Source organism: Rutilus rutilus (genome assembly GCF_951802725.1).
Source record: "Rutilus rutilus genome assembly, chromosome: 6".
NCBI lineage: Eukaryota > Metazoa > Chordata > Actinopteri > Cypriniformes > Leuciscidae > Rutilus > Rutilus rutilus.
In genome coordinates, this window is record NC_140214.1 from 21,858,380 (window position 1) to 21,877,492 (window position 19,113).

General features: G+C 39.0%; 1 protein-coding gene across 1 annotated transcript in view; it reads right to left on the reverse strand.

Annotated features, from left to right (window-relative positions):
- Positions 1–19,113, reverse strand: part of tnika (TRAF2 and NCK interacting kinase a) — an 85,732-nt gene that overhangs the window by 60,647 nt on the left and 5,972 nt on the right. Inside the window, 2 exon segments of the mRNA XM_084412158.1 lie at positions 16,969–17,024; positions 17,027–17,033. Coding sequence (XP_084268284.1) covers positions 16,969–17,024; positions 17,027–17,033 — 63 coding nt within the window.

Here is a 19,113-nt window from a genome sequence, read left to right on the forward strand (position 1 = left end):
TATACCAGCAGGGTCAGTACCAGACAACAAAACAAAACACTGTGAAACCTTTAGTTTTAGTTTTGGCCGTTCATTTACACGACAACGGCGTTTTGAAAATGGGTTTCAAAGTGCAAGGTTTTGAAAGCGATGCCTTTACAGTCTCCGTGTAAATAACAAAAATGTGAATTTGTGAAACGGTGACGTCATGCGCATGCGTATTACATGTTCGCGAGGAGGTTCTTGACAGTGACATCACCAACTACTGGCCTGGCATGCATAAAACAGCCTTTATAGTCATTTTTGCAGATCCGTGTGAAAGGAGATCGTTTTGATAACGTTGTCATCTGTTTTTAGTACATCGTTGTCGTGTAAACATACCCTTACAGAGCAGGTATTGTGGAAGTCACAGGGCAGATTCCATGAGGGTTCCACACAACAACAACACCCACTTTTAAAACACACGGGACGGGTGAACAGGAAATTCCTGATGAGACCGATTTGCCGTTATCACAGATTTCTCCATTATCCCAAACCGTATAGACACAAGACATGACCGTACTACCAAAAACGGCACGGCAGGGTGACCCTTTCTTGGCATGTAATGAATGCGCTTGCAGAGGGAAAGCTTTCTCTGCGTGACTGTTTAGTTATGCGCTCTTGTGTCTGGAGCTCATGTCAGAAGCCTCTGAGGAAGACAGGCTGCAGATGAGGTTCCTGTGCAATACCCTGCCAGCAGGCCTGTCAAACAACCAACATGATGTCTGCAGGTGGGGAGAGGTGGCCTGTTCGGACAGATGAGGGAGAGAGCGCGAGGCAGGCTGAGAAAAGCAATGACATGCTTCGGCAGTCCTGGGAGGTCAACGGAATGATGGAATACATTTACATAGCCGAGGCACTCTGCCCTAGAAGAGTACAGAGAAAAGGTACAGAAGAAAAGCAGCGTTTCCTTTCCCACCAGTGAACCAACAGCAACACTGAAAAAGAAATTCAATTTGTGAGCTCTAAATTTAATATGATAAAAAATGTAAAATTAAAATTAAAATCAATAACACACACCACAGTGAAAGAAACCAAAAACAACGTCCACACAAACAATTCTATTGAGTTGTCTTTGCTGGTTGCACATGAAATCGAACACACGGCGCCATTATACTGTAGTCTAATTCAAACTTGTTTGCATCAAGGACGATAACTATAACAATAAAGTTTTAATAATATTAACTCTATGAGAATAATAAGGAAGTCCACACCACTATAACAAGAGGAACGATATTGTTGGAATCACTTTCAGAACGATTTTAATTCCAGCTGATGAAAGTTAAAAACATTGACAGCCAATCACAACCCATCCTGCTTATTTAAAACATCAGATGAAAAACTGCAACACACACTTATAATAAACGGAACATTATCATGCGTTGGTATGGATGCTAATATAGTTATCGTTCTTGGTGTGAACTGGCCTTTACAGGCTGTTAAGCTCAAGGAGGTGATATTAAGAAAGTCATTCAACTTACTTGTGCACTATGAAGTCCTCTGAAGCTATACTATAACCATGTGAGAAACCGACTGAAATTTTAAACGACAGGTCAAACCAAAATTTAAATTTTAGCATTCCAAACCTTTGTCCGTAAAAATAAATCAGTGGGATCCAGTGTTTTAGACCCCAGTGCCTTGCATTGTATTGAAAAAAAATAAATAAAATGTATTCTGTTTCACACAAGAATATAGGTTTGGAACGATAATGAGGGTGAGTAAATAACGGCAATTTTCCTTTTTGATGGAACTATAAACTATATTGAGATAAACCTACGCAGTGGCTCTCAAATCAAAAATGTTGCCATGAGTTATCAGTTCAAATCATACTAGCAAATTTTTCAGGATACATTCCAATTCCATTCCAGGATACATTCCAATACACACAATTCAACTGACACCTGTGGAACAGATTGTGCTGTTATGATGTTAACAGCCAAACAAAGATGAAGATAAACAGAAACTGAAGTAAAAGGAAAGTAAAAGGAAAGTGTCATCAGTCGATCAGGGGTCAAATCTGTAGGCATGGTGGTTATCTGAAGGCTTGAAAGGGCCAGACCTAAATAGCTTTTTAAAAGACAGTGAATATTGATGGGAAACGACGGGAGAAGAGAAAGAGGATGAGGAGAGGAGAGGAGCATTGAGGTTATTGACATCAAGCTCTGCTAATTGAACCTTGGTTGGCGATAAGAGAGCTGGAATGGCAAGACCGTTAAAATGGCCTAAGGGGATCAAGGCATAACTGGGTTAATGGGCATCAAATCTGATGTGGGCTTCAGTGCCAGGTGGGTTAGTGCACCACATACACCTGCCATCTCCAATCATCCACACGCATCTATATAAAGCATGCAACACGGATAGTGTGCATCCAGATTCTATGCTACAATTCACAGATTCCACACCTTTGACCTAATAATTTACATTACCTTTCCAGCTGCTTTTGATTTTTTGGATAAGAATTCTAAACTTCTTTTACAGAGATTGCACTCACAAAGCCAATTTCTAGCCAGTTAAAGGGGTCATGACATGAGAAACCAAATTTACCTTGATCTTTTGGTATATAAGAGGTCTTTGTATCATTAAAACTTCCTGCAAGTTTCATAACTTAAGACGTCCTGCCCATTATAAACGAAGCATTTATTTAATCAAGCTCTAATTACAGCTCGTTGGGGATCCATGGTAAGACGTGACGTCACGGTACGAAGTGACGTACCAGTCGTTTGCATATGACCGCCTCCAGCGCAAGACAACTACGCCTCATTTCGCATCATCGCATCGTTGTCACGCCCACAGGTGTTCAGTCGACGTGCAGCGAGTGGGTCTGTTTACGAGAAGATTGCGATGCCACGCAAATGTGCTGTTCCTGGCTGTGGACAAACAAAATGTTTGAATACGCCGCTGAACGATCCAGACGTCAGGGTGCAGTTTTTTTTTTTTTGCGGACGTCCCAGTCACGGCAGTGTTAATTTAAGCTGTGTTCTCTACATTTCAAGGATGAATGTTTTGAGAACAAATCGCAGTTATGATGATGGAAAAAACGTTTGCCTAAAGATCAGGCCGTGCCAACTATTCTGGGCCCAACAACGACGCCGCAAACTGTAAGTAATGTATTCATAGCCAATCATAACAGTGGGCGTTAACACTGAACGGGAAACACCCCCAAAACAAACTTTTTGAATCAGAGGATGAGAAACAGGGTGGGAAAAGGTCATAAAATCACTCAAATTTAAAAGTTTTTTTTGTCCAAAAAACTATAGTAATACTATAATTGCACCTAAGGGAACATAATAAAACAAAAACCATGTCATGACCCCTTTAAGTATTTTAGAACTGAGCATACAAATAAATAAACGAATAAAACTAACAAATGAACAAGCAAACAAATGACTGAACAAAAATTAATGCACAGACAAATATAATGTCCTAGTATTTCAGTACTTTGTTACTTTGTCTTGTCTGAATTTAAAATTCTGAAATAAATTTTTTTGTTGGCCTGGTGCTAAAGCAAACAGAGCAGATTCGTGTCCAGCCTGCAACATATCCTGATTCCATTCCCTTTATCTCTACCCTCTACCCATAGGCTTTCTTTTACTCGCCACCATCCATAAAAAAAAATAAAAAATTAATAAATAAATAAATACCATACAGCACCTAACACACAATTCACAACACAAACGGTCTCCTCCCACCATTCCCACACTCTCAGATCCTTACGCCTGGCCATGAATGCTGCAATTCAAAGGCAGTGTGAGCAGAAAGCTATACACAACGGTGGCGGTCATCTCTCACAAGATGTCCATTTAAAAAGCTCGGATTTACTGTACATCTCAGTCATGAGACGTCATTAATCACACGTTACAAAGCCCTGCATACAACACAAGCCCGCCTGTGTTTAACTCATTATCCAATACCGGCAAGCAATGAGTTACAGTCGCCAGCCTGACCCGACCTTGGCCAGAGAAGAAGCGTCTAGTGTCTTTTGCACAAAACTGGGATCAGATTTGTGGTTTTTATTATGGTTAAGTGTGGAATCTAGAGAGAAAAATCTAATCTAATCAGGATCAGTACAAAACAACCCTTTATACTCTGGTTCAAGGCATGATATTCACAACAGCATTCTGGTTCTTTGACCTACAACGACGAAGAGTTGTTAATTTATAACCTTAATGTGTGTAATGAAGGCGAGAGTCAGTCCTGATGCATTTTTAATGTAAATCCATTTGACCTGGATTAGCGTTATGATGAAGAGTGCACTGTGTGAAGCTTAAAATAGCAATTTATTAAAATTACTCCATAGTGTCGGTGAGAAACAGTGATGGCAGGAAGTCAGAGAGAAGGTGGTTGTACCTCTGCTTTGCTATTCAAGAAAGCAGTTTGCTTTGAAGTCTTGAATCCTTCTACGCAGAATGAATACAGAAGCTCTAATGGCCGATAATGTGAAGTGTTCTACCCTGACCACGACTCGCCTCACGTCATAATGCTTAGCTTGTTTTCAGCTGAACAGTACATGCAAACACACATGCACTCAAACAAACGCACTTATGCTTAATGAGATTAAGCCGGGAAAGCATATTGATCGCTGCGATGACGTGTTACTACTCCACATTTTTGTCAAGATTGTTCTTACTTGCAATCTTAAGAGAAACATCAAAACCCTGTCTCTGAGACACAACTGCTGAGTCCTGCCACTGGAACTACATTTTGTTTTGTTTTTTACATCACAAAAAACTGACAGTAAGTTCAGAATAACATACTACAAAAAATGGTGATAGCAGGGTTGTAGTATGTACTATGTATACTATGCAAAGTACATACATTTAAATTTTCATTAAACCAATGGTTCTCAACCAAGAGGCTAGGGCCCACTAGGGGGCAGCAGCAAATTGTCAAGGGGACTCCAGTCCAGATGACTTTGAAGATGAATTTAAAACAAGACAAACCATAGCATTAAAAGTAATTTAAAAAGTGGCATTAAAATAAGACAAAACTAAAAATTCTAAAGAAGAACCAGGTTCTTTATAAAAAAAAAATATTAAAAAAAAATATATAAAAAAGGTGTGATTTCCAGAATTGGAAAAGTCATGTTAATACAATCTTAAAAAAAAACATGGGCATATTTATAATGAATATACATTTTTCTAGTTATGTCAAGCTCTAAAATCTTTTTATCAGGCAGAAATTGTGAATACAAAACATTTTTTAAACCCTTATCCAGTAAATCACAAACAAAAGCGGCCCTTAGAATATTGTTGTGGACAATGGTGAGCATTAAAGTTAAAGAGGTTGAGAACCACTGGATTGAGACAGGATTAATAATGCAAAACAGAATGAGAATGGCTAAATTAAGCAAGGTTGTGTGAAAACACTGTCTGATACTACTGTTAGAAATGTTTTCCACATTTAATAAATTGAATAAATAATAATAGGCAGTGTACAATGTCAAATCAGAACAAGAAACCACTGCACAATCAGAACATTATCGATATCTAACATTCAATATTGTGAAGCAGGACTTTGGACCAATTAAAATTCATGGTTGCTCAGCTACCCAGTATTATGCCACAGAAATAGAAATCAAGCAAAAATGTCAACAGAAATTCCTCTCACTAATGGCTGGGGCTTACACAAAGGAAAAATTGTAAATTAAAACATTAAAGGGGTGGTTGATTGCTATTTCACTTTTTTCATTTTAAATACTGTGTAATGTTGCTGTTGGTGCATGAACAGTATCTGCAAAGTTGCTGCGCTGAAAGTTCAACGTAAGCGGAGATATCGTCTTTTAAAAATCAGGAAGTTTAATGCCTACAAAAACGACTCGAATGGGACTACAACGAGATACTTCCCGGGTTTTATACGTAACTAACCCATACATTTACATCAACCCTCCCTCCGGAACATGTTCTGCTGTCGAAGAGGAGGAGTTATAGTGGAGAGAGCTGTAGCTGTCAGGTCTTCTGTGTTCAGGCTTCCTACAGACGCTGTAGTTCGTCAACAATGGTTAAAATTTAAGTTTGATTATGTTCCTGACAATTACAATCGTAGTTTAGCTCTCTGTGCTGCGCATTTTACGGAAGACAGCTTCCAGAATCTACACGAGTTCAATGTCGGATTCAACAAGAAACTATTACTCCAACATGAAGCAGTTACAGCTTTAAAACCAGAGGCCACAACCTGCAAGTAAGATTTAATCATTTTAAATGTATTTGCCTGTATAATTTAAGACGTAATGTTTTAGTTTTATCAAGGATGTAAAAAAATGCCAGCGCTGGCTTTAGTATATGACAGATGTGTATAAACATTTTGGACCCGAATTTGTAATATGTACAAATTTTGTAAACGTATTTTCCATGTATAGCTACTTTATGATGTAATTTTTTTTATTTGATCAAGAACGCAAACCAATGCCAAAGCTGTTTGGTTATAGTAGCTAGTTAGTTCGATGTTATTTTGTGTGTATAAGAAACGTGTGCAAACTTCAAAAAATTATCGCAACAGCAAACTTCAGCTGCTGTTATCACATGTACACCTAAAGAAAACGACAAACTGAGTAAACTACCGGTAAGTTTTGTGAATAGTTAAACGGTTGTTCATTCTATCAATAAAACAATATGTTTAAAAAACGGTATTACTCAGTCATGTATTCAGTTATATTAAATGTTTAATCAGGGGGAAAGCGTATCTCAAAAGCTAACAAACAGCAGTAGCATTTTCAAGTATCAGCGTGTGGAAATTCTTTGAGAAAATAATAATAATAAAAAAAAAATTTCCATTCAGAAACGTTTAGTAAGAGCCGTGTTTGCGGAGGTTCTGCTTGACTCTCTTCATCACCTCTCTCTGGGTCTGATTCTGGCTCAAACTGATGAGGCAATATTGACTCTATTGATTACATTTGACCGGGCCAGGAGCACATGTAACTGTCGCCCGTAAAGGTTATGGGCGTGAAGATTCCGGACGCAGTTTAGCCAATTACAACACACCGGCCGAACTAACCAATCTGAGCTCATTGCCTCTTTCTGAGGGAGTGGTTTCATAGACTCAGGAAGTCAATCGGTCGTTCAAATGACAGAGGAGGAAGCGGCTTACAATAAAGGTGAAATTTATGAAAAATAAGGCGTTTTTTAACAAACGAAACACGAAGACATGTTGTATTGCAGCCCATAAACACAATCAAGCAAAGAAAAAAGGCAGTAAACCACCCCTTTAAAACTTGTGATTGTTTGAGCGTTGCATAAATCACTATAACTGTTCAAAATATTGCTTTATATAATGATTTTGAGCACTTCTGTATTAAGGGAGAGCGGTATTGACGTGGGTGACTTTTCCGCTGACATGTAAATTTGGTGGGTTTTCAGTTTAATGATCAGTCAGCAGCATATGATTTGCAGTTCCTGCAAACGAGAGCCTGGGCGTCTGGTTCATGAGCATTTGACAATAATGAAATCATCACTACTGGAAAAACCAAGTCCCACAGACACGTCATTGTCTTTCAAGTTGAGAGCCTGCGGGAGTTGGGAGTTGGACAGTGCAGACGCCCATCTTCACTCTTCACTGAAGCACAGACACCAGTCACAATCCAGCAACTCTCAATAAGAACACAGATATTTAGCAGTGATCCAGCACTGCACAGAAATGACAGAAAATCCCCATGTCTTTGTGATGCATAAAGGGTGTTTACACAGTCATGGGTGTAAAGCATACCGTTTAGTAAATCACATGAAGTATCAAGGTTCTTCCTTTGTGTTGTCAGCCAAAAGCAAAAAACCAAAAGTCAGCAAATGTCCTTCCGGCATATTTTATATACTTTTCATAATAACAAAACACTTTAAAAGGGAATAGCAAAGTCAGCATAAAAAGTGATCCACTGCATCCATCCAAGGACAACAAAATAGAGCCGAGACACTCATTGAGAAACTCAGACTTTCACCAGACTGTTCCTCAAGGTCAGCTGCTTCTGGTCTAGTCTGGCCTGTGGTTTTTCTTTCTAAATAAACTATTATTAACTGCATAAGGACACAATAACTGTAATTCCACATTACACACATGTAAAGGAATGAGAAACAAAACACACAAACTACAAATTTATGAAAAAAAAAAAAAAAAAAAACACAGGATTTAGGAGTAAAATTGTGCAAATTGTCCTCACCCTATTGTCAAATGATTTAAGAATAACCCTCACTAAAGTTACATTTAGAAACAAGAAAAACTATTTGCGAATTTGATATCTCATACAATTGTGCTTCTGAAATAAGAATCTTGTTTTAAGTATGTTTAGACATTTTTACTTGGGAAAAAAAGATACTGATTAAGAAGTTAGCAATGCTTCATTATCTTCTGGAAAAGGTTGAGACAAACAAAAAGATGAATTACTGGTAGACATCTCTCTTCATGAACTGCTCTTTACATGGTGTACGTACGCAGGGGAAGCGCTGTGCTGGACTGGTGCAATACAAACTACTTGAGCAACCACAAACCTCATGTGACACATTAAAACAAAATAAACCCACGTGATGAACACAGTCACCAAGAAGGGAAATTGTTTCCTCTCCTCTGACTGGAGAATCGCAAAAGTCATGCACTAACAATAACATGCACACAAACACCACCAAACAATCTCCTAAATATTTTATTAGCCTCCTCGGCTTTGGCTTGAGAAGTAAAAGTGCCGTGTCATGAACAGCAGGAATTCTGTCTCACTGCACTAGCAGTACCAAATAAAAGTAGCAATGGTTTCAAAATACTAACTGTAGCTATTCCAGCATTTTCTAACCAGTAGCGATGTAACATGTCAAACATTTTATTTTATAGTCACATGTAGGTCTACTGCATTCGAAGCTTTAGAGCGAGCGAGCGAGCGAGCTGGATTCAATTCACTCTTGTGAATCATTCGAATGATTCATGTAAAAAAGATTATTTTTTTTATTATTCAAAATGAGTGAGACGTTGTTACAAAAGTATGTTTTCTACTCCATTATACAAATGTTACATAAAAGAGCCCGCTACATAAATTAGAACATACAGTAGATTTAGTTTTTTAGTTGCATTTCGTGTCAAAATATTGGTTTAAGTTTAGGATTGATATCCATTGTTCATTCATAATTATGTCCAAAAAATACATTTTAAAAATACAATTATATAATTGCATACTTCCATGTTGTAGAACCCTTCAATAGCCTCAGTTTACTGTAGCGGTTTCAAAACAGTATTTGACTTCAAAAGAGCTTCTTACACGACAGACATCTATCAAATTTAGAGCTTTAAAGTTCTTGCTGGCACAGTGGCACAGGAGGTGAGGCTATCAGATCAGACCAAAGGGAAAAAAAAATTACATACAATCTCCTTCATCCACACATCCAAATCAGCAAATGAAAGCGGTCGATCATGAAGGATATGGATAAAACGATTACATATTCATTTTTAATCTGCCCCTAATCTTCAGGGCGATATGCAATCTAGCTATTTAAATAATAATAAAGCATGCTGGGGGAGCAGGTGGTACACACTGCCATAAGGAAGATAAATACATGCATTCTTTATTCCATAAGGCCTCTGCCTAATTCCTGGACAACAATACATTAGTTCACCATTACTGTCAATTAAAATACCACTCATGAGTTATAGGCACCAATAAGGAAATATAAGCTTTGTTCATTCATGATTAGGAAATGTTTTTCAATAGGTGGAGAAGGAAACTCACATGCCAACAAGAAGCACTGCCTCATGCCCGAGTGCTTAGAGCATTGCGGGCAAATGCCAGGATGCACACCATCTGTCATTCAGGGACCTGTTGGTGAGGGGGTTAGAGGAGCTCGGGCTGTTTAAAACTACATCTTCCTCCTCCAGTCATGCATTTCCATGAATGGGCAAATAGCAGAGCATAACAGAGATAGCGAGCTGCTTTAATTACTGTAGCAGTGGGGCAATCGGCAGCTTAATCACCCCTCATCACAGGCCTGCCTCCAACACCACGAATGCCTCATTTGCCTTCGCCCCCCCAGGGAGCTGCCTCCAACACATCCTAGTTAGACACGAACTAAACCAAGGAAGCAAAACCAACATTCTTCCTCCACCTCCTCTTCGGTTCCTCCATGTCTTCGTTGTTCTCCACCGCCTCTCCCATGTTATCGTGGCATGAATTATTTACAGGGTAAGAATTGTAATTAAACAAGGCTTCCCCGCATGAGCTCATCATTCCCTCTAGTAGAATTTTAGCAACAGGCAACATACACAAGCAAATATGTGTGTTAGAGCAGAACCTCAGCACTGAAAAGCCCCATGAAATATTCAGCGGGCTCTGAGGAAGAGCTTTAAATTATTCAGATTTAACAATCTTTTCTATCTTCAGAACTTCTAGCGATTCGACATCACTATATATAAAAGTAGTAGCGTGTTTAACCACATAAGTCAGTCAGATGAAGAAAAAGAGAAATATGTATTAGAAGGACACAAGTTCTGTTTCTGAGAACTGTGGAATAAAGGGAATTAACTTACAAAAAGGAGGACAGAATGAGAACGAGATTAAATGTGTGTTTTTTTAGGAGCAAGATTGATGGTTGTAGGCCAGAGCTAATAAATCTAACTGCAAATGTTATCCCCCATGATGATATAAATACAATGAGACTGTCTAGAAGGATGGTTCAGCAGACCACACAAAGAGAGAGGGGGAAATAAAGAAGAAATCCACCCAGAAGCTCTTTCAGACAAATTCAGAGAGTACTTTGGGTTCGGGCCGAATACCGATCCCGGAGCCTCTCCTCGGACAGCACGCCAAATATGCATTTATTCTATCTGACTTATTTGTAAGTGTGAACTCGTGAAATCTCAATTCTCCAGCGGCAGTCATAACGAATTCAACCAAAGCGCTCGTTGGTGACGTAGATGATTACGTTGCTCATCTGTCCATCATCGTATAAAGCCCGCCCTGACAATTTGATTGGTCCGAACAATTTTTGTTCGGGCATAATAGCTCCTCAACGGATCGAGTCCAGACCGAACTTCCCGACCTAAAAATTTTGTGGGCGGGGTTAAGTTCGGCTGGCATCCAGGCTACAGGACATGTGAACCTCACTAAAAGTATTTTATGCCAGCTACTCAAATTCAGTCAAAGCCCCCCAAACTTTTGACTGGTAGTATTCAAGGAAATCAAATGATGGGAGAGGAGTTAATTTCGCAGTGCTCTACTTTGTGCCATTTCTCGTACCTGTGCACATGTTTCTAAAATTGCTATAATTAGGCCATGCTTAATTACACAAGTATGCGCAACCGTTATTAACGTCACGGGCAGAACACACTTTCCTGTATGGGCACGGTTCTGGTAAAATACGTTACAGAAAAACAACTACCTGGTTTCCCTTAGCACAAATGTCGTTCTCCAGTGGACCATCTGGTTGGTGATTTAGCAAGGAGACTGTTTCAAGAGTTGGTTTTTGCCAAGGACAAGTATAGGCATGACAAACCACACCCCAACATATTAAACATTTAAAATATGATGAATAAAATTAAGAAAATGTTTAATATTATTGTTTAATCTGGTCATGATTGAACTGTGAATATAAAAGTGTTAATATTAAGTCTCTAAAATTAAACTAATCTAAATATTTAGGCATGTTTGGCAGCATATCAACCCTCAAATTAAGAGGGAATTAAGGACATTATGACTAACAAATAGCAGTTTTTATATTACTGATGTAATTCTGGAATGTAATTATAACCAGCAAAAAAAAAAGAAGACACTTTGAGACAACTTATTTAAAAATGCAGCATGTAAATGTTTGCTTCACCTATGATTCATCAATAATCATACCAAAGCAGAGCTGGTTTCAGAAACAGTGTCACGTCAAGTCAAAAAATTACTGCTCCAACAGACTTACAAAATCATATGACTGCTTGAGCATTATAGTGAAAGATTAGATAATGCTAATCTGACTGAAACACGTACCATTGTGAAACAAGCTTTGGCAGATTCACACTGTTCACAGACGTTAACGGAGCATGGTGAGATCAAGTGACCTGTGGCTGACTGCTAATGCTACTTGAATACTGACAGTCTGTCAGCAGCTTTAAACTAGGATGTTAAACAATAAGTTGGGCCTAGATTAGAGGGGGGGAAAACCATAGAGTTAAACTCTGAAAGCAACCAATCAACATTACTTACAATTGTAATTTGCCTGAATTAATTGTCAAAAAAAATAATAATTGTGATGACTTAATTTTCCACTTACAGTTTAAGCCTAATACACATACAATAATATGCCTTAAGAACCCACGTAAAATCACGTGGAAATTGGATTCATAAAAAAAAAAAAAAAAGGATTAGCTGTAAAACTAAAATATATTTAGAAAGAATAAAATGTATACCAGGGATGTCCAATCCTGCTCCTGGAGGGCCACTGTCCTGCAGAGTTTAGCTCCAACCCCAATTAAACACACCTGAACCAGATAATCAAGGTCTTAATAGGCATTCTAGAAACTTCCAGGAAGGTGTGTTGAGGCAGGCTAGAGCTAAACTCTGCAGGACAGTGGCCCTCCAGGACTGAGTTTGGACATGCTTACAATGTCAGTTAATCATTTTCTATATTTGCTAACAATTTCCTTCTTGGGATGACAAAAAGTGACTGAAAGTGAACGTTTAATGATCTTAGTTCTTAAATAAATAGGATTTAATAAAATGTAATGTTTGTATTTTTTCAATTTCTGAATGTCTACTTGAACACTTGGTACTGCTGTCAGATATATTAAAAATATTTGCACTATTGTTTTAACTTGCTCCATTTTGTTTTCTTTTTTTTGCTGGCTTTACCCGTCTTGAATAATTACCTAAAATTTTGAAGAATTGTTTACTTGGGAAATAGTAAACAATTGCAACTTTTTATATAAAGATTGTGGTATCCAAATTGCTGTTGAAAATTACAAAATATTATTGGCTGAATCAGAACATAAAGAGAAAGAGAATATGTTGGTTTCTGTCTTTGGATAAAGAGACCTAATTAGTCAACAAAGGGTACACCATAAATTAGCATGCCATCACAATTGTGGAATCTGGACCAAAGTCTCTCAGTCATGTTCATAGCAGACATCACCCTACAGACCCGAAACCAACACAGATATACAAGCTCGGTAAGAATCTGAGTCATCGTCAGTTGAAACAACAACATAACAAACCAACAAGGCAAAAGCGTTCAGTTCTGGTATCGTGGCTCCACCCAGGATCATCACCCTCATGAGTTGCATGAGTCAATGTGACATGATGTGGTTTATTTCAACGTCAACGGGCATTAGTCCGACCCGTTTCAAAGGCTCTTACGTGCATGGAGAAAGGGGAATTTTAAAACTGCATTATAATGGTCTAATAAAAAAAAATTGAATGCTGGAATTTTATCTAGGCTGCTCACAAACAGATGTAAATGAGATTATCATGCAATCCAAGCATGACATGGTGATGTTTGGTTTAACACAAATTACTTGACATTTACCTGATTATCTGTGAAAGACATGAGACTGTAAACAAGATTCTTATCTCAAATCATAAGTTCAATGAAAGTCCATTGCTTGAAAAAAAAAAAAGAAAGTAAATTTGAATTCATAGACCGCATTTTTCATGACTGCACTTCGAACAAGATTTAGAAATATTAGACAAAAACAATAACACAGACATATTTAACCTGCAGGCATTAATCTGATTGCCACATATTGTGACAAAGAATAAGACATAAATAAAGAATAGAAAAGAAAAAAGGAAAAAAGAAAAGGAGTTGAGAGCTTTTCTACACAGATCTTTAGAGCTGGTGCCTCTGCTCAGACAAGGTGTCTCTACTGCACAAGAAGACATTTAGATAGAGATATTTTTATCCCGCAGCAAAGCCAAAAATAGGTCAATGTCATCCAAAATAACTCGAGAGCACCAGGATTCTGCTCTCAGGTGAGCCACTGCAGTTACTGAGCCACTTTCAGAAGTGCCCACATCTCTTTTTGTCCAAAGAGCTTCTTCTCCTGCAACAAAAGTAGTACAGTCCCAAGCAGAGCTGAAAATCTTAAGGCAAACAAACTCCTCAACATCAACTAAACCTCAATTCTCCTTCAAGGGTCCTGATCCAAGTGGGGACCTAAAGCCTCTTCTGTGTCGACAATTTGGACCGGGCAGCAGGCCTAAGTAGACAGCACTGTTGAGAGCTATGCAAAAGGGTATGAGGGTGCTTGTGAGCACCCATAAAAGCCATGAAATGAGACATACAACCCTAGATCTCTTATTTTGATATCTTTAGGACTCATCCTGAGATGTGACTTTAAAAACAAAGAAATAATAAAAATAATAATAATAAATTATCATCATCATCCGTTGCTGTAAAATATATACACTTTTTTTTTGGTCTCCCAATATTTGAACTCCGTCAGCCTAACTCAAGATAATAAATTGCTGTCCCATTTTTAGTTTTCTTTGAGACCACTAACTACAGCTGTCCTGGTGAGCTTGAGCTAAGAGAGAAAAAAGAGGCATAGTATAAGCTATGAACAGACAGGGTCTATAAAAAGACAACAGCTATAAACCTATTAAGTAGCATGCAATTCAGCTATATCAGATCCTGTCTGACCAACCAGTATATTGAGACCAGAGTCTCAGATAAAAAGACAGACAGAGATGGAGGAAGGGGAAAAACAGAGATGGCTTCATTATAAACTGGATGTGACAGAATGGAATTAGTGACCCACACCAAAATGCAGTCTCAGTGTAGGAAAGTTGGTGACAGTCAGACCTCAGGGATACGTCTGCAGACTTGTCTTTCCATGAACTGGAGGAGCTGCTGCTGCTCTATTATGAATGAGATGATGAAAGGTGCTCACTGGAGGTTGTGTCTCACCAGGCAGATCTTACATCGACTGCCTGTGGTGTGGACAGCCGAAATGACCGCCCTATGCTTTCTTACACTGCATACAATCTCAAAACAATAGGACAATACATGTTAGCATCAGATTTTCTGAGCCAACAGCCTTTTAATAAATGTTTACTTGCCCTGGCAACAACTTCACCTGCCCTGAGGCTAAACTGAAAAATTCTGCTAGTTTTAGCGACAGTTTTAAAATAAAGTGTCTGAACCAGGAGTAGCCAACCCTGCTCCGGGAGGATAACCTTCCTGCAGACTTCATTTCCAAACTTGCTGTAATACACCTGCCTGTTAATCTCAAGTAATACTGAACACCTTGATTAGTGGGTTCAGGCATGTTTGATTAGGGTTGAAGCTAAACTCTGCAGGGCAGCCCTCCAGGAACAAGGTTAGCTACCCATAATCTAAACAGATTTCTTTACTACAGGGGTAGCCAACACTGCTCATGGAGGTCTACCTTCCGACAGACTTCAGTTCCAACACCTATCTGTTACTTTCAAGAAAATTCTGAAAACCTTCACTAGCTAGTTTAGCTGTATTTGAAAAGGGTTGGAGCTGAACTCTGCAGGATCCAGGAGCTACCCCTGCTTTACTAAGTCACATTTCCAACCAATAACTTGGCACTCAAAATGAAATAAAATTGAAAAGGTGTTTAAACAGACTTTGCATGACCCCTTGTTTGATTAGAAGCAGGGGTTGTCCAATCCAGCTCCTGGAGGGTCACCAGCACCAGCCTACATTAAACACACCTGAAACTAATCAAGGTCTTTAGGATTACTAAAACATGCAAGCAGGTGTGCTGGAGCCAAACTCAGAAGGATGTTGGCCCTCCAGGAGAAGGATTGGACATCCCTTTTCAAGAGAAACTCTACGCTAATGCAAACTGAATCAATGGTATAAATGCTGCACTTGCTCAATTGGGTAAGTGATAGTTTCATGAACAGGTTCAAATCCCTCTCACACAGCCCCTGAATCATCATGCCATTCTTGCTCGATGGTGTTTTTAGCCCCCAATGGCTCCTTCCAGGCAGCTAACCCTAACCTCAACCTTAAACCTACCCATCCCCTCGCTGCCTGGAAGGCGCCGTTGGGAGCTAAAAACACCAAACACTGCCATTATTACTTTCAAAAACTGACTAGATGAACTGATGGCATTTTGCAGTTACCTCTATAAACACAAGGACTGAATGACCTTCACTTCCAGTAGGCCTTGTCTATCTCATTTTAACAGTTAGGGTAAAATAATTCCCCGTGCCGTATGGATCCAAAGCAAGGGACATTAACGATAGTGCAGAAAGGTGTAGCTGAAGTGGATGAGATGTGCTTATAGTACACCAACCCAGGTTCATCCTCGCACACCTGTGCACTCAGTCCTGCTGTGCATGTCTGAGACGTGAAGGGCAAACTGGAGCGACAGAGGAAAGCAGAAAGCAGCAGAGCGGAAGAGATTCACCTCCCCGTCTGAGCACAGATCGTCTTGCTCCGCAAATCTGTTAACGTGTGTGTCTGTCTGCAGCTTCAAGGCGAAGATAGACGCATGCACATCAGACACTCTCTTATCACATTCCACCCACTAAAGAGCTTCTTTAGGCTCTATCTGCTAACTCCTGCATAGAGCCAACTCTCATCTCTCTTCTTCCGCTGCTTCCCCCACTATCTCATGGCCACCCCTCTCTTCATTCTTGCCTCCTCCTCCTCCCCAGCATATGTCCTGGTTCCACAGCATGGAGCAGCTTTGTGGCCACATGCTGTTCTGTGTGGGCTGTGCAAGGACCTGGTCTGACTGAACTGTTTAATACTCTATCAGGAGATCCCAGCTCATTTCTGGGCTACAGGGAAAGTTCACCCAAAAATCAACCTCACCTGTAGGAGTTTCTTTCGTGGAACAAAAAAAATGTATGTTAAGCTGACCGTTGATGCAGCTCTCTTCCATTCTAATAAAAGTCAATGGTGACCGTGTCACGCAGAGTTGAATTGGTAGCCTCACTGGGCCCCAAGCATAAGGGAACCACTATGTGCAAACAAAAATTATGGAAAAGTGATTATTTACAAAAATACAATGAAAGTTTCTTACCTTGTACACCTGACCATATGTGCCATTGCCCACGAGTTCCACCAGCTCAAATATTCTGCAGGGTCCTAAAGAGAGCAGAGTTTATGGTCAGAAAATGTACAAGCACATGTGTCAATAATACTCTGATTGCATAATCGAGGTATTTGTGACATTTCTTTATTCGCAACTCATTTTACATAATGTGCTGTATCTACAGTGAAAAAGTATTAATAAAAAAAAAATTTAAAAAGAAGGATTTTATCTATCAGGAACTAACTGAAGATGGGGGCATGGACTTCATATTAGTAGAGTAAGGGTTAAAAATTAAGACTTGACATCACCCAGAAAGGAGAGTTGTTGCAGAGGCAGAGCAGATAAATGGAGACAGATTGTTTTATTACAATGTGCACTGATGAATCATTCACAATAACAACAGGAACACGTATCAAGTAAATAAACTGTGATTCTATGTTGACTTTAATAAACAACACACTGTTTCCAGCAGCAAGTTAATTGCTTCTCAGCTCACACAAACACAAAAACCCCTGGTGTCCTCCATCACACAACTGTTGCTGTGTACAATCTCTCATGAGCAGCACCCAACCAAGTGTGAGATTCAAATCCAACACTCCATCTAACACCTAAATAAAAAAAACACACAAAATAAAGGGTCAATGTAGACAAAGGACAAGCCATATTGTTGTGCCATTCTTCACCCAAACACCACCTGGTTGAGTTTGTGACCCTAAACATCAAAAGCTTGCTCACAATCACCAACCGTTGTCCGACAGAAAGCGGTTACAATAAAACGGTGAAAGGGGAGTGATATCTTTAGAGATGACATTGCTCTAAGGATAAAATCAGTATTGTGTGTATGGATGTTTTCTGTTGTTACCGCTCCAGTGAGAACTACTGACAGACGGTGAGACTTCAAACTCAGACAAAAATCAACCGTCACATTAGCATACATGAGTGGTGTTCCACACAATGTGACTCATTTTCAAGACCGCACATACCCTGGTCTTAATAGACCTTATGCGCCAGAGAAACATGCGCGCAGGCATCTTTAAAATATACAGAGCTACTGCAAAATGAAAGTTCAATGGCATCGCTGTCGAAGAGTAACTTTTGAATGCTAGTGTATTTTATATATACGTGTGTGTGTGTGTGTGTGTGTGTGTGTGTGTGTGTGTGTGTGTGTGTAATATATATATATATATATATATATAAAATGATATTATATTATAGTATACAATACCATACATAATATAATACAATACACATAGTAGGAAAAATTTTTAAAATACTATGGAAGTCAATGGGGTACAATCAACTGTTTGGTTACCGACAAGAAAGAAATTCATACAGCTTGAGGGCGAGTAGATGACAGAGTTTACAGTTTTTCAGAACAATTCCTTTAAGTAAATTTCGAAATTACCCCCTGATCAGTGCGTAGGAAACATTGCACAATATGTAGAATACTTGTGAATCAAAACGCAGCTTACAATTCACACAAAAAGCTGATGGAGAGTACATGGTTTGGCAGTCTGGAGATGAGTAATATCTTGTCCTTATGATGACTTGCAAAAAGCAAGTTCACACAAGCTGCCAACTGTAAATAGTCCACACAACAACACTGTGAAACTACATGTTAAATTGATCGGAAATGTGGCTGTCTGTTAGCCGAGGATGTGAGGCCATTGGGAAACCAGTGCCACAAAACAACCTATGAGACATGAGAAAAAGAGGGGTCAGATATTGCATAAATGCCCAACAATGCTTTTATCAGCAGGTTCCCATTCTGCATTTTCGGTTTTGGCAACACCTAAATCCACATCAATAGACATGCTTTCTTAGATAATTCAGTCAACGTGTTGACCCCGTTCTCTGGTGTGCTGCCAGCATTAATTCAACAGAATTATTCTTTTTCTGTTAATTTGTTTTTTTAGACCAGGCTCTAGACATAAATAGCTCATCTAATGATGATTATTGATATTACCCAAAATTAGTAGGAATTTTTTAAATTGCACTATTTAGAGTAATATTAGCCGTTCAAGGTAGTATGATATCCCTCAGGGTAAAAACTGGATCTGTCAATTCTGAGTGGCTGCTGGTTGTTCCCATTAGAGGGAAAAGAAATCGTGTTTATGGCCATTCCCAAACTCC